This window comes from Aspergillus vadensis (genome assembly GCF_003184925.1).
Source record: "Aspergillus vadensis CBS 113365 unplaced genomic scaffold BO88scaffold_28, whole genome shotgun sequence".
Classification (NCBI taxonomy): Eukaryota; Fungi; Ascomycota; class Eurotiomycetes; order Eurotiales; family Aspergillaceae; genus Aspergillus; species Aspergillus vadensis.
The window spans coordinates 27703-41914 of record NW_020292066.1 but is presented as its reverse complement, the minus strand read 5'-3'; the positions used below and the strand labels follow the sequence as shown (position 1 = coordinate 41914).

The window sequence follows — 14212 nt, the reverse complement described above, 5'->3', positions numbered from 1 at the left end:
GCCGGGCAGAATCCGGCCAGATTTTTCTCCGCCTGGCCCCAAGGTTCTCACTCTCTTTCCTCGAGGGATCTTCAGGGTTGCAAGCACAGTCCTTGACTATCCCTTATTGAATGGTAATTGCTGATATAAAAAAAGTACTTATGAAGAAGACAGGAATCACTGATAATTATACAGAGAAAAATTCTGACATTGGGAGGAGTATCATTCGCTGCGGCGACCAGAAACTAATGACGCCATCCCCCAAGGTCCTCGTCCCCAAGGTCCCCAAATTACCGATTGAGATCTGCCCCGTATCGCGACGGTAACCTTACCGAAAAAGAGCCCTACTGCGCTGTATCCTCTCCTCCTCCATCAACCACCATCTCCACTCTCTCGCGCTCTCTACCAACTCCTACTCGCTCCCTGATCCATACTACCTCTGAACTATCCTGTTCGCCCACCATCGTCTGTCACCCGCCTCTCATGCTGGCCCCCAAGGTCCTCATCCCATCGCTTTCAGGCGGTCTGTCTTTTCCCTCTCCGACGTTTCTATCGGCTGTTCTTCATTCTTGGTGATTTCTGCGCATTGTCCAGTCGCACCACTGGCCCTCTAGCCTCCCGTTGGACGATCTCTGCATTGCCGACCTTGATTGCAGTTTGTTTGATTGGTAAGAGTATCTCTGTTTCCGCTCGCGTGGTGTGGAGGGCAAGCTAACTTGCCACTTGCGTGCTCTGCGTCAGACAAAGACAGGCACACCCCAGATCATCCTACTCCTTTCCCCCCCCGCCTCAGAGCTTCTCTGGCGGTTTGTCCCGTTCACCATCCCCTCTTCAGTGTGATAAAAGTTCAGCCTCGCGGTTGACTGGGGACTCTTCTGTCTATCATCTAAGCCTGTCGATCATCATCGACACCATGGCTTCTCACACGAAAAAAGACGATTTCTGCCTTGAATGCCACTGGGAGGCGTTCCACCTCGATGGAAAGGAGACAGAAGATGTCTCGGAGGCACAGCCAGTCCAATGGAATTGCTCCGACCAGGTACATCACACCCCGGTGCCGCCATGCAATGGGGATGACGACTGCAATGTCGAGGAGGACTGTTGTGATGTCGACGACTGTTCCATCACCTGCCCCTCCGTCTGCGACGGCTTCATTGAATGTGGTGATGCTGCAGTGTGCTCTGTGTCGCATTGCGACGAAGATCATTGCGAGAACACCGACCCGGTCTGCTTTGATGAACACTGCTTCGGTACGGGCACCAACATTGATGGCGAACACAGTTTGGAGTCGCTATTAGGGTTGGGAACTCCTCTCAACCTCGACACAACTGACCTATTATCCCCGACTTCCGTGCCACAGTCGCAGGTAGAGCAGCCCAAGACCATGGCGCAGCCCACGGGCATGGTACCCTCTGCACCTAGTGATGCATTCTTCAACCCTTACGCACCTGCGTCTCACTGTCACTCCCACAGTCATCAGCATTTCCACTGTCATGATATATCTAAGGATGCCCACCACGCAGCAAATCCGTGGTTACCTCTGCAAAACGCAGTCAACCCGGCGGATGTATTCCACATGATGTGCCCTGACCTGTCTGCGTGCCATCAATTCCACGTCCACGAAGTGCAGAACTGTTCTGAGCAGGACAAACCTGCCGATGATGCGGCCTCGAACTCGTTTACCTGCTTCCACATCCCTCATCATCCTCACCACCACCATCCTCCGAACGAAGTGAAGAGCCCAGCTCCGGCGCAGAAGCCAACCAATAATTGGAAGCCATGCCGCACGCATGTTCATCGGTGTCGCACGCACGGACACCATGTCCATTCCTATTCACCATACTCACGCCACTCGCGGTCCAGTGTGAGTTCCCAGTTGAGCCCGGGAGAGACGCCACCCCCGCTGGAAGGGGGTACCTCGTCCGTCTTGACCAGTCCGGAATACACTCCCGATACCGAGATATACATCTGTCGATGGACCTCGAAAGCCGACGGGACCAAGCTGCCCTGCGGCGCCACCTTTGCCGATGCATGCGGTCTGCAGGAACATCTCGTGGCGTGCCACATGGCGACCGTAGATGGCGCCAAGGGCACGGGATATTACTGTTGCTGGGAGGGGTGTCACCGGCCGGATGAGCCGTTTTCGCAAAAGTCGAAGCTGCAGGGGCATTTTCTGACTCACAGTAATTGTAAGTGCATGCCAAGTGTTTTTCGAGCTCGAGCTGACGATGCAGATAAAAATTTCAAATGCTCCGTCTGCGGAAAGATGTTTGCGCGACAGGCAACATTGGAGCGGCACGAGCGGAGCCACCGAGGCGAGAAGCCGTACAAGTGTACCGAGTGTGGAAAGTCGTTTACCGACAGCAGCGAGCTGAGTATGTGCATGTTATCTTCAAGACGAATAGACACTGACGGGATAGAAACGCATTCGCGGACGCACACGGGCGAGAAGCCATTCAAATGCACGTACCCGGGGTGTAACTTTCAGACTGGTGATGTAAGTACAGCCAAACAGAAGTTAGAACTCAAGCTAACAGATTCAGTCATCTAATATGTCCAGCCACCGATTGAGTACGTATTTCGTAGACAAGTCTATGCAGCTGATACTAACTGGACTAGCACACGGCGAGCGTCGACACAAATGCCACCACGCCGGATGCACCAAGAGCTTCACGCGACACGGTAAGCCCAAACCCCCATGTGGCCCAACAGAGATACTAACAAAGCAGACCAACTTAAACGACACTTAAGGACCACGCACAAAGAAGACATCTCACTGGGTACTCCGATGCCGGATGACTTCGGACTTGCCTTCGCCGAAGTGGCGTGAGAGCAGCACAGACGGGCACCAGGCGCAGATCAACGGGGAGGGAATATACATACATACGTGATTTCTGATACCGGATTGATGGGATTGGATATAAAACGGAGTACGACGGCGAACAGGACAACTGGATGAGCGAGCGATTGACGACTGGTTAAAAGATCATTATGAGTGGACGACACCTATACCTATACCTACTACTATCACAACCTACTACATAGTATATATTAGACACGAGTTGAACAACATCCACCTACCAAATAGTATATAACCACACACACCCCATCTAATGACACACCACCACCACTACTACCACCTTCATTTAAGCCCTCATTCAATCCTCTCCTCCCAACCCTAAATATCACCACCACTATCATACACACATTCCATCCACAAACACAACCATGAAAATGATATTACAAATCACTCAGCAGAAGCCCTCTCCTCCAAACTCTCCACAGCCCCCACAATCTCCCTAACCCTCGTCCCCACCCTTCTCCTCACCTCCTCACGGACTTCATCCCCCACGGCACCCGGATCCAACCCCGTATCCACATCCACCTGTCCCTGCGGCGAATGGCTCACGAACGACATATCCCTCGTGTACACCGTATACACAGCAATGAGTTCATTCAGAGCATCGCGCGCCGATTCCCGATCCGACGCTGCGTAGATCGTCGCCGAGTCGGTGCTTTCTGTGGCGATTTCGAATTCGTCTTTTGCGACTTCGTATCTTCATTACCAGATTGAGATTGTTCAGTATGTATGATAATTGGGAAGGGGGGAAAGGGTATACGCACAGTTCTTGGAGTTCGTCGATGATTTGGTCGGCGGGGGGTTTGGACGATGTTGAATATGAGGATTTGTTTTTGAGTGTGGGGGTGAATGTGAATGTGTAGGTTCGTGGGATTGTTGGTGTTTGTGTTGGTGTTGGTGTGGTGGTGAGTCCGGGTGCGGAGGTGAGTCGGGGTCGGGCGGAGGTGGTTAGGGTGCGGAGTGGGAGTGGGAGTGGGCGACGGGTTGAGGGCTTGTGTAAAGAGCGGGAGAGGTGCACTCCGCGAAGAGGGGTCCGGAGAGACATTTCGGATATGAATTGATGATGGGGATTGGTAGTGAGGGTGGTTAATGGATGGATGAAGTGATGGTTGCTATGATGGGATGACGTCGGTTGGGGATGGACCGTGCTGACTAACCGGGGTGTGCCCTTACTTTAGTTAAACTAGTAGAAGAGTTGCGTGATACATGTCTTGGTTAGGTTATTGTTGTTTTCTACTCTGATTTTCTAACTATTGATGACGATATTTTATATTTGTCACCGTTCGATGGGTTTTCTTCTATTGGGGTTTCTGGTAGCCAGTGATCAGTGGCATGGCTGATGCTACTAGTATATCCTGGTGATTGTGATAAAGAGACAAGTACTCTATCGCTAGCAAGGAGACAGTCATAGCAGAGAACAAGTACCAAGGTAAGTATCAACAACCATATTTTCCCATCATAGCCCTAGATGAAGGATCTTGCAAGAGCTGAGTTGCGAGCAAGTGAACACGGAGCCATCTGTTATAACTATATCTAAAATTATATGAACAAAAGTTCTATTACACACTTTCACTCCAATAAAATTCTCTACCTCGGCCAAAATCACTTGTCCAAGCCCTGTAGGCTTTAGCAAAGCAGTCTGTCACGTAAGAGAATGTCTATGCCAGGGAAATTCCGTCTAAAATCCTGCTATTACCTACAGACAATGAACCAATAGCAATTCGCCCTTCTATCTATAAGGATTAATAAATAGAGGATTTGGGGTAAAGGAGCAGTCCCTTCTAGTCGCCTACATTCACCGCTACTACTATCACAGCCTCATGATTCAGGTATACTGCTAAAAGCATCGTGTGATCTTCTCTGTATGTCAATTTATGTGTCCATTCACAGAAGGATTCACGGGTGGGTTCACCGAATTGCCTTATTGAATTAATGGCTTGTCCTCAGCTGAAACAAATCTTATATAAAGTCAGCTACCTCTCAACCAACCCTTTTACAACATGAACCTCAAATTTTCCCGAGGCTATGCCTGTATAGAGAACTCTATGCAGATCGAACATATACTTTTCTTTGTTTATTATATACCACGCTTTTTACCACGGCATTCCAAGATGTGAATGAAGACTTTATTCTCAATTCCTGGTCTGTCTTAAGGAGATTTTACAGGCTCCCTTTCAGGCTCTTGGATAGCAGTGTCAAAGTCAGACACTATTGTCACATTAGTGTTTTCAACATGATTTTCGATAACGTTCTTCCCGCTGATGCCTACTACGGAGAAATAAAAAGCATCAGGATTCGGTGGAAGCCCAATGCGATCCCAAGATTGCCCAAGGATGCTGAGAACTTGCAGGTAGACCCAGTTGCGCTTATGATGAAGACAGCCACTCGGAAAGGGCCGGATTGTCTTCTAGGACAGATGAAATGCTTCGAATTTGAGGAAACATGTTGTCTAAGAAGGTATTCATATGACTCTATCTGTTCTTTGCTGTGCCTGTATGTCTTCGGGGATTATTTCACTAATACTTCTGCTCTGGTTAGAATTCGGTTGCTTTTCCTTCAACTCGCTTATGGAGAATAAATTGCCTCTACGGAAAACATATGCTTAATGTCAACGAGAACATGGCAGGTCAGACAATAGTCATATATATCAAATTGGTCCAAACCCAGGATATCTCTTCGACTATTAGAGATTAGGACAGGCCTGTGACGAGAAACAATTTGACAGGCAAATATCAGGCTCTTGCCTGCGAACAATTACCAAAACTGTTACCACTTCTGCATGCTGGAACATATCTCTCCGTCTGCTTTCAGATAGACGTGATAATAAACCGTTACTAGTCCACTCATTAGCGGTTTGACACTATATATGGAGCCTGTGCTGAATATGCCCCCAGCGTTCAGGTGTTATATAGCAATGCAGCGAGAACATCAGCGTCTAGACCTGTCCATTTTCTTGATAGATCCATTCATATAAAATCATGGCTATGAGGACTGTTTATAGTCCCTTCTATTCCCGAGATGCACTTAGCCAAGGATGTCGGTCTGCGCAATCGGCCACTCTTGAAAGGCCAAGAGATCGACTCAACTCATCCTCACCATGTTAGCGTCGCATTACCCCAGAACTTCCCTTTAGCCTAAAATCGCCACGGCACGCGTCCAAGCATCGTCGGAGCAATCACCTATATAACCCTTAAGCATGCTAGCATCTTTCCCTTATAATGTATTAACCACATCTCACCATGTGGCCCTCTACCTTCCTCGCAACTACCCTACTATCAATCACTGCATCTTCCTCTCCTACAACAAACCACACCTACACCAACCCTATCCTCCCCGGCTGGCACTCCGACCCAACATGCGCGCACGTCCCGGAACACAACACCACCTTCTGCGCCACCTCCACCTTCATCGCCTACCCCGGCCTCCCCATCTATGTCAGTAAAGACCTGCAGAACTGGAAACTCGCCAGCAACGCCTTCAACCGGCCCTCTCAAATCCCCGATCTCCGAAACACCACAGACCAACAAGGTGGCATCTACGCCCCAACCCTGCGCTACCACAATGGTACCTTCTACCTGATCGTCACCTACCTCGGCACAGACATCCAAGGCCTCCTCTTCACCACCACCAACCCCTACAACAACTCCGCCTGGACCGACCCCCTCGTCTTCACCGTCACGGGCATCGACCCGGACATCTTCTGGGACGACGACGGTACCGTCTACGTGACATCCGCGAACAGTGGCTCCTCCAGCGGAAACCACATCCAGCAATACTCCCTCGATCTAAGCACCGGGGCCACCGGTCCCATTCACAACCTCTGGAACGGCACTGGAGGATCCAGCCCCGAGGGACCGCACATTTTCCGCAAAGACGGATACTACTACCTTATGATCGCCGAGGGAGGGACCGAGCTCGGACACTCGGAGACGATTGCTCGGTCAAGGTTCCGGACCGGGCCGTGGGAAGCTTATCTCCGGAATCCGCTGTTGACGAATCGCAATACGACGCAGTATTTCCAGACGGTCGGACATGCGGATCTGTTTCAGGATAGTGTGGGAGATTGGTGGGCTGTGGCGCTGAGTACCCGGTCTGGGCCGGCGTGGAAGAACTATCCCATGGGGAGAGAGACGGTTCTTGCGCCGGCGAGGTGGGAGAAGGGCGAGTGGCCGGTTGTGCAGCCTGTTCGGGGGGTGATGAGTGGGCCTTTGATGTCAGAGGATAGGGGGATTGCAGTTGGCGAGGGGGATTGGATTGATCAGCCTGATAGAGTGGATTTCGATCCCGGGTCTGCGATTCCAGCGCATTTTGTGTATTGGAGGTATCCGAGGACGGAGAATTTTGTGGTTTCACCGGAAGGGTATCCTAATACATTGAGGCTGACTCCGTCGTTCTATAATTTGACAGGAACGCCGGAGTTCAAGCCGGATGATGGGTTGACGCTGGTTATGCGTCGGCAGACGGATACGTTGTTCACGTATGGTGTGGATATATCGTTTGATCCTGAGATGGATGGTGAGGAAGCTGGGGTTACGGTGTTTTTGACCCAGGAACAGCACATTGATTTGGGTATTGTGTTGCTACAGAATGACCTGTCATTCAGGTTCCGTGTTGAAGGCCGGGGTAACTACGATGGCCCCCTTCCTGGACAAACTATTTCTGTGCCAAAGGAATGGCAAGCCGACACTATAAGGCTCGAGATTCAGGCTGTCAACGACACGACGTATGCCTTTTTCGCTGCGCCATCAAGGAACCCGGGTCATAAGGAAGTCATTGGGTGGGCAGATACGAGGATTGTCAGTGGTGGCACTGGTCGGTTTACTGGTAAGTTGGCCCTTTACATTTTTCGAGTTCTTTTTCTTGCAGTGTTGACAGTTGTAGGCGCGCTTGTTGGTGCTTATGCTACGAAAAATGGAGGCGCTGGAAGTACACCGGCTTATATTAGTAGATGGAGATATCAAGGACAAGGCCAGGAAATTGACTATGGTCGTATAGTTCCGAGCTGGACTACGTCCGTAATCGCATAGTTGGAAGATTTATATACTTTGCATTTGGTGAGGAACATTGGGGATGAAATGCCAATTCAAGTGATTTCTGTCCCTACAATATTAACCATGCTTAATGAGAAGACTCACTTGGCGTAACTTGCTTGCTGATTGGCACCTGCCTCATGTACCATGAACGACCAGCAGACTTCTGAATCACCAGACACTTCACCTTCCGCCGTTCTTCTGAAGAACTCCAGGTGCTGAAGAGTGTACCGTAGATTACTACTGTAAATGGTAGTTCCATAGCACTTGGGAGTTATGCATACCTGTCCCAACACCCCGGCATGTCCACCCCCAGCTCTGCGTCTCTCGCCCTATATGCCTCCGCGGATGTGCAGTGATCTACCCCAACATTTGCACCTTCTTGGGAAGCTGTGCAAATCGACTGGATATTGACAGTTTTGTCCTACATTGACAAATACATCGTACGGTATGGTTCATAAAAACTCCACGGAGTTATTCCTTGTTTTCGATCCTCTGCTTCACCGGAAGGCTGTCAGCATGTCACAGCTGACAATAACTCCATCACCCCTAGCAAAGCCAGCTATGATTAGCGGTCACTTGACACCCATTATCACTATGAGGTGGTTTCTGGCATGCGACAGGGCACTCGTACCCTGAGGGAAGTCGCTCAACGTCAGGTGCGCCCCGCATTCCTTGCACATTCTTCTTCTATACATACGGATCCCTTTCCCGAGGAAAAACAATGTTCAAGCAGACATATAAGGAGCTACATGCTACCATATTATGTCTCTAGGCAGGCAGACTCGACAGTGGCATCTAGCCAGCCGACACCATGAGATTCGTTCCTGCTGCTGCAGTGGCACTGCCAGTGTTGGCGGCGCATGCTGCGCCCCTTGCTGAGCCCACTTGCAGCAACACTGATGTTGTTATCTTGTAAGCTCCTCATATTAGATACGGCATCCAAGCTATAAACTCACATATTCAGGGGAGCAGGAGTTGCCGGTCTTACCGCTGCAGTAAAATCCCCATGCACCGCGCTGGCAAGATCAAGCTGACAACAGCAGCAAACCCTCTTAGACAAAGGTGTTGAGAATTTTGTTGTGCTCGAAGCTCGAAATGAATCTGGTGGCCGGCTTTACAGTCGCAATTTTGCCGGGCATAAGATTGAGGTCGGCGCCAACTGGGTATGTATCAGTCATCCGGTTGTTCAATGGCCGTTTCAATGCTGACAAAATAGGTTCACGGACCGGGGGGGCCGGAAACCGGAAACATCAATCCCATGTGGACTATGGTAGGTAACTATCTCTGGCCTTGACGGACTGGCTAACTTGACGTAGGTTAAAAGGGCGGGATTGAATAAAGTGTGAGCACCCCTTAACTCGATCCAAGGCGAGGACATGCCGTTGATAAACCCCATCAGGAAGACCAACGAGGAGGACAGGGCCGTGTATCCTAAACAAAGCGAAACAGCTGTCTTAGCCGCCCTGAAGAGCGCCAAGGTCGCCACTGATGAGGTGTTGGTTGACGCCGTCGATATCCTGAAAAACAATCGCCAGGATCGGACATTCCGAGCCGGCCAGCGCCTTCAGCACTGGGATCCGGCGAAGAATGACCCAGCCGGACAACTGGCCGACTGGTGGGCCTGGGATTGGGAAGCTGCATCTCCGCCAGAGGAGAATTCGGAAGTCTTTGGCGCTATTTCCACGATCGCCACCTACGAATACTTTTCAGAGGGTGACTGGTTTATCTGTGATAACGCCGGATTCGTATCTGCTTTTCGGAAGAATGTGAGCGCCGTCCTCAATGGACCGGCAGATCGTGTTCGCTTCAACAACAAAGTCACCAAGATCAAGCACAATTCGAACGGGGTCACCGTGACCAGTGATAAGGGATGCGTCAATGCCAAATATGCTATTGTCACCTTCTCTCTAGGAGTACTACAGAGAGGACACGTGGAATATGACCCGCCCCTGCCACCTTGGAAAGCTCAAGGCATTGCCGGCTTTGAAATAGGCACATACACCAAGATCTTCCTCAAGTTCAAGAGCAGTTTCTGGGACAAAAAGCAATTCCTTATGTGGGCAGATCCCCATGTTCGCGGCAATTACCCCGTTTTCCAGCCGTTGGATATTCCCGGGTTGTATGAGAACTCTAATATTCTTGTGGCCACGGTGACCGGAGAGCGTTCTTACCGCGTCGAGTCTCAGACAAACGAAGAGACGAAGCAGGAGCTCCTCGAGGTGCTTAAGCACATGTATGGTGAGAGGGTCTCAGAATTGGAAGAGATATACTATCCGAGATGGAGCACGGAAGATTGGTGAGATGTCTGTGGTACTCTGAGCCGGCAGCAGCACTAACTTTGCAGGTCCTACGGATCGTACTCCTACTGGCCGCCATCGACCAGTTTGCAAGAGCATCAGAATCTCCGCGCCAATGTTGATAGTGTCTTCTTTGCCGGTGAAGCCACCAGCCAGGAATTCTTCGGCTACTTGCACGGGGCCTATTACGAGGGCAAACACGTGGCCGAATTCCTGGCACCCTGCCTCGATATAGACCCGGAAGTGCCATGGTGTCAAGCCACAAACTATCAGGCGCTGACGGGGGTTACTCCGTATGACTTGTACAATCCAACCAATGGCTGGTATATTTACAATGACAAAGTACCTGGCCATGACTGAGCCTATGCTCGCCTTGGAACTAGGTGATATTATGTCTTCTGGAATATCCAGGGATAAGATGCTTTGGATTGATTGAGATCATCGAAAGATATGTTTGCGGGGTAGTATTGATTGACAATGACGATGTGGAGGTCTTCTAGGTTCTTCGTCACTCGCTCTAGATAGTTACTGAACAACGATTTAATCTATATTGCTGAAACTATCACCGATATCTACTTGACCATTTCCTCTCCAACTTTTATTACCTTTCAAAAAATTCATCCTGACCACATAATCCCTCTTTGATAATGTTTTACAAATGAACTATACAAGCCTTACCACAGTAGACCAGTATCTATAGACAGTCCAACCAGCCATAGAAGACACTGAACCAAAACCAAAGTCACAACAAACACCCAACATGATCCTATGAATGAAAAATATGTAAATGAATAAAAATAGTAAGAAGAAGAGGTAGAAGACACATCACGAAGCCCGACCATGCCGAACCCCCTCCCTCTCCACCGCAATCCTAACCAACGAAACCAACCAGCTCAAAAACCCATCAACAATATACGCCGGGGGAAAGAACCTGCCCTCCCCGTCCAAATCAAACGCTTCACAAGCAAACAATCCCCTCATATCCTCCAACATCCTCAAATCCCTCGTGAAGGACGCATTACGAGGATCGGGGTTCTCGATCAGACACCAGAAGACGGTGAGAATGGCGGAGAGGATGAATTGTGCGTGGATCCTACCATCACGCCCTTTGTATCAGTATACCATACATAGCTAGGGATAGCAATAACAAAGATTAAAGAGGGAATGGTAAGCTCACCAAAAACTAAACCGATCCACCAGGCCTCCCTTCCCTGAGTTCAGGTAATATAGTAATGTCGACCTCGAGGCCTGATAATACAGCTCCAGACTTGAAGGAAGCGGAGCAGAGACGACAGATAAGCTAGTTGTGATACTCGCTTCGTGCAGTTTGCGAATACAGTAGTGGTATTCGAGGTGGATGTTGATAGGGCGGATATTGACCATTTTATGATTACTACTTTCTTCGTTGGAGGAGGAGGAGTGTTGTATTGTTGGATCTCGATTGTTGGGTGTGCTTGTTTCGGATCTAGGTGTGTGTGCTGGTGTATGTCCTAAGGGGAATTCGGCGTATAGTTCACTCAGATCCTGATCGAGTTGGCGGATATGCGCCAGACGGCGGGCTTCAGGGAGGGATTGGGCGTGGCTGGAGTAGAGGCGGTTGTAGATGTGGGATTTGAAGATGGCGAGGCGGATGTCTGTTGGGTAGAGGAGGGGGATTTCGTTGCTATTGTATGATGATAATGATGCTGATGATGATGGTGATTGTCGCGGTGGTGGGGGAGAGTGGGTGGTAGAGTCGATGTAGGTTTGGGGGAAGTCGAGGTCGACGTCGATGTCGTGGATAAGAGGTGGAGAGCAGCTGCGGATGCACATTTATTTGTCCATGCTGTAGCAGAGCCAGAAGATGGCGCGGAGGTGGGAGTGGGATCTATTGTTGTTGGTAGTGATGGAGGAGGCCTGCGGTTGGTATTCTGGGGGAGGGGTGATGCGGTGGCCGCCTAATTGATATAAAATGCGGATGGCTGTTGAGAGGAGGAGTTGGGCTTGTTGGGGATAGCCTGCTGGGGCGATGTGGAGGGCCTATCTGTGTTTAGAATATGGGAGATATGGTAGAAAAGAAGGAAAAGATACCAATATGACAAATGTTTCTAGTTTCCACACACTAGCTAGCTCAAGCATGAGCTTAGGTACTAGTGTCAGTACGGCCTGCACGTAAGCTTCCGGGTCTGTATCTGCAAATTGCGGCTGGTTTTGATGCTGCTTGGTGATAAAGGCTGCGAAGGCGAAGAGATGTGCCTTTTCCGCCGTGGTAGGTAGGGAGTCTGTACGGCCAGAGACGAGGGCATCAAGGACAGCCTGGGAAGCAGGTAAATCCACAACAGGAAACATGGAGTACATGCTCTTTGCGGCGTAGTAGTCGAGACACTTCTGGATCAGTGCGTAGCTGGGCCATTGGGGAGTAGAGATTGCTGGCGAGATGGAAGCATACTGGGCCTTGTAGGACTCTGTCGCACAGGCTAAGAAGCCGTGCAAGTCCAAGACAGCGCCGGTTTGGCGGTAGACAGTAGCATGGAATGAGTTACGCTGAGGGGAGTTAGTAGTGCCTGGCCAGGAAATTTCCAGGTGCTGTTTGAAGATTTCCAAGGCTATGTCGAAATCCGACGAGTCCTGGGGATGCGATGGCGCGGCAAAGAGCGACATGGGCGGACATGGTGAGGCAGATCGCAGTTCATCCTGCGAATGGATGGTTGATGAAACTGCTCCTGGGAGAGGACGGCCGGCAATGAAGCTTTCCAATTCTTGTACACGAGCCTTGGCTTCAGCGAGTTGCCTATGAGAATTAGCAATGATGTTACTACTGTTTATTTACCACTGGGAATAGCAGTATATTACTATATTTGCCACAAGAAACATACTCTCTAATAGTCTTCCTGGGTTGACCAGTCACGGTAAACGTGCAGGTAACACCAGCAAAATGACAATTCTCACATGCTGGTTTCTCTCCATCGCATCGAATCTAACCCGCATCAGTGATGAGCCCGTACTAAGTAAAGGACATAGGGTAGCACCTTTTTATGCCGGCACAGGTCACATGCACTCCTGGCCCTCCCGCCACGTTGGGCCACAATATCGAGGATATCTGCATCCATGCTGACAGACTGCATGAATCAAATGACACCGGAAGAAGCTAATTAAGCGGGAATGATATCCCCCGGCGGGAAATGCATGATTAAGACCCTTCAGGGTCCAGGACAACTTTATCGCTGCCTAGAGGCTTAGTCATCTGCGTGCGTGGCCTGGCGGTCCCACTTGGGCGGGATTCCGCCGAGCCCAGACCAGCCCGGAAGCTTGCTTGATTTATGCATAATAGTGAGGGTATAGATGTAGGTGAGTGGAAAGTGGTTGATTTTCTGTCGGTGATATTCTCAGTATTCAGTTGCATTTACTTCTGTCCATATCAGTGTAATGCTTGGGATATCAGCAAACAAACAGCTACCGATACTATGAATCTACCGACGGTACTAGCGTTTCACTCTAAATCTAACCTAAATATGACCAAAATTGGGCTATCCACTTTGCTATTGCCGTTCTATCCGGTACTCTCATCCATTAGAGCATGCTGGTATTTCATGCTGCCCGATATAGCTAGGTTGTCGACGCAGCGTGCCTACCATAAAGGGTAGGAACACACAGGCATCCCCTTCGTTCTCTGCCACTCTTTTGCATCCTTAAACACTACCGTAAAAAATATAGAGTGCAATGATCAATATAAAGCACCAATTCATTCTTCTCTTTCTGCATCTTCTTTAGTTCTTTATCTTTCATTTAGAAGACGTTGAAACGCCCCAGGTCGGAGCGAACGTGGCAGTCGAGAAGTTAGGGCTACGGTAGTCACGGCACGAGGCTGACGGGAACGTGCATAACCCTAACTCGCATACCAAGAGCTATATACACCACGTTCATATGATAGTTCTATACTAGCGACTGATTTTTATCTATTGGTAATTAGAGTATAATCTGATCGCTTTCATAGCACGTTTCGAACACTGTAAGATGAAGCCATAAGTCCCGGGTCGTCCATTGCAGAGAACCACCTATCAGGC

The 14212-nt window shown here is 49.7% G+C and overlaps 5 protein-coding genes across 5 annotated transcripts; 3 read left to right on the top strand and 2 right to left on the bottom strand.

Moving 5' to 3' along the window:
* Nucleotides 1-594: 594 nt before the first annotated feature.
* On the top strand, nt 595-2809 carry BO88DRAFT_438398 (C2H2-type zinc finger protein; the record flags this gene model as incomplete). The annotated part of the gene is made up of 7 exons (XM_025709667.1): nt 595-647; nt 721-2168; nt 2214-2354; nt 2400-2476; nt 2517-2550; nt 2599-2661; nt 2709-2809. Exons 2-7 carry the CDS (start codon nt 893-895, stop codon nt 2807-2809), a joined length of 1692 nt encoding a protein of 563 aa, XP_025558534.1. The 5' UTR covers nt 595-647; nt 721-892.
* A 106-nt stretch (nt 2810-2915) lies between these two features.
* BO88DRAFT_408063 (uncharacterized protein) lies at nt 2916-3942 on the bottom strand. The gene is made up of 2 exons (XM_025707615.1): nt 3604-3942; nt 2916-3536 (listed from the first exon to the last, which is right to left on the bottom strand). The coding sequence occupies exons 1-2, from the start codon at nt 3882-3884 to the stop codon at nt 3227-3229; spliced, it is 591 nt and encodes a 196-aa protein (XP_025558533.1). The 5' UTR covers nt 3885-3942; the 3' UTR covers nt 2916-3226.
* Nucleotides 3943-6078: 2136 nt separating this feature from the next.
* Nucleotides 6079-8441, top strand: BO88DRAFT_446667 (glycoside hydrolase family 43 protein; the record flags this gene model as incomplete). Its single annotated transcript, XM_025710308.1, has 4 exons — nt 6079-7663; nt 7721-7850; nt 8126-8219; nt 8388-8441. The coding sequence occupies 4 exons, from the start codon at nt 6079-6081 to the stop codon at nt 8439-8441; spliced, it is 1863 nt and encodes a 620-aa protein (XP_025558532.1).
* A 213-nt stretch (nt 8442-8654) lies between these two features.
* BO88DRAFT_472217 (amine oxidase) lies at nt 8655-10651 on the top strand. The gene is made up of 8 exons (XM_025711740.1): nt 8655-8784; nt 8837-8867; nt 8916-9035; nt 9089-9142; nt 9189-9214; nt 9272-9536; nt 9585-10168; nt 10217-10651. Exons 1-8 carry the CDS (start codon nt 8684-8686, stop codon nt 10527-10529), a joined length of 1494 nt encoding a protein of 497 aa, XP_025558531.1. The 5' UTR covers nt 8655-8683; the 3' UTR covers nt 10530-10651.
* Nucleotides 10652-11342: 691 nt separating this feature from the next.
* BO88DRAFT_429180 (Zn(II)2Cys6 transcription factor) lies at nt 11343-13258 on the bottom strand (the record flags this gene model as incomplete). Its single annotated transcript, XM_025709126.1, has 4 exons — nt 11343-11967; nt 12268-12939; nt 13025-13125; nt 13178-13258. 4 exons carry the CDS (start codon nt 13256-13258, stop codon nt 11343-11345), a joined length of 1479 nt encoding a protein of 492 aa, XP_025558530.1.
* Between the last annotated feature and the right edge of the window lie 954 nt (nt 13259-14212).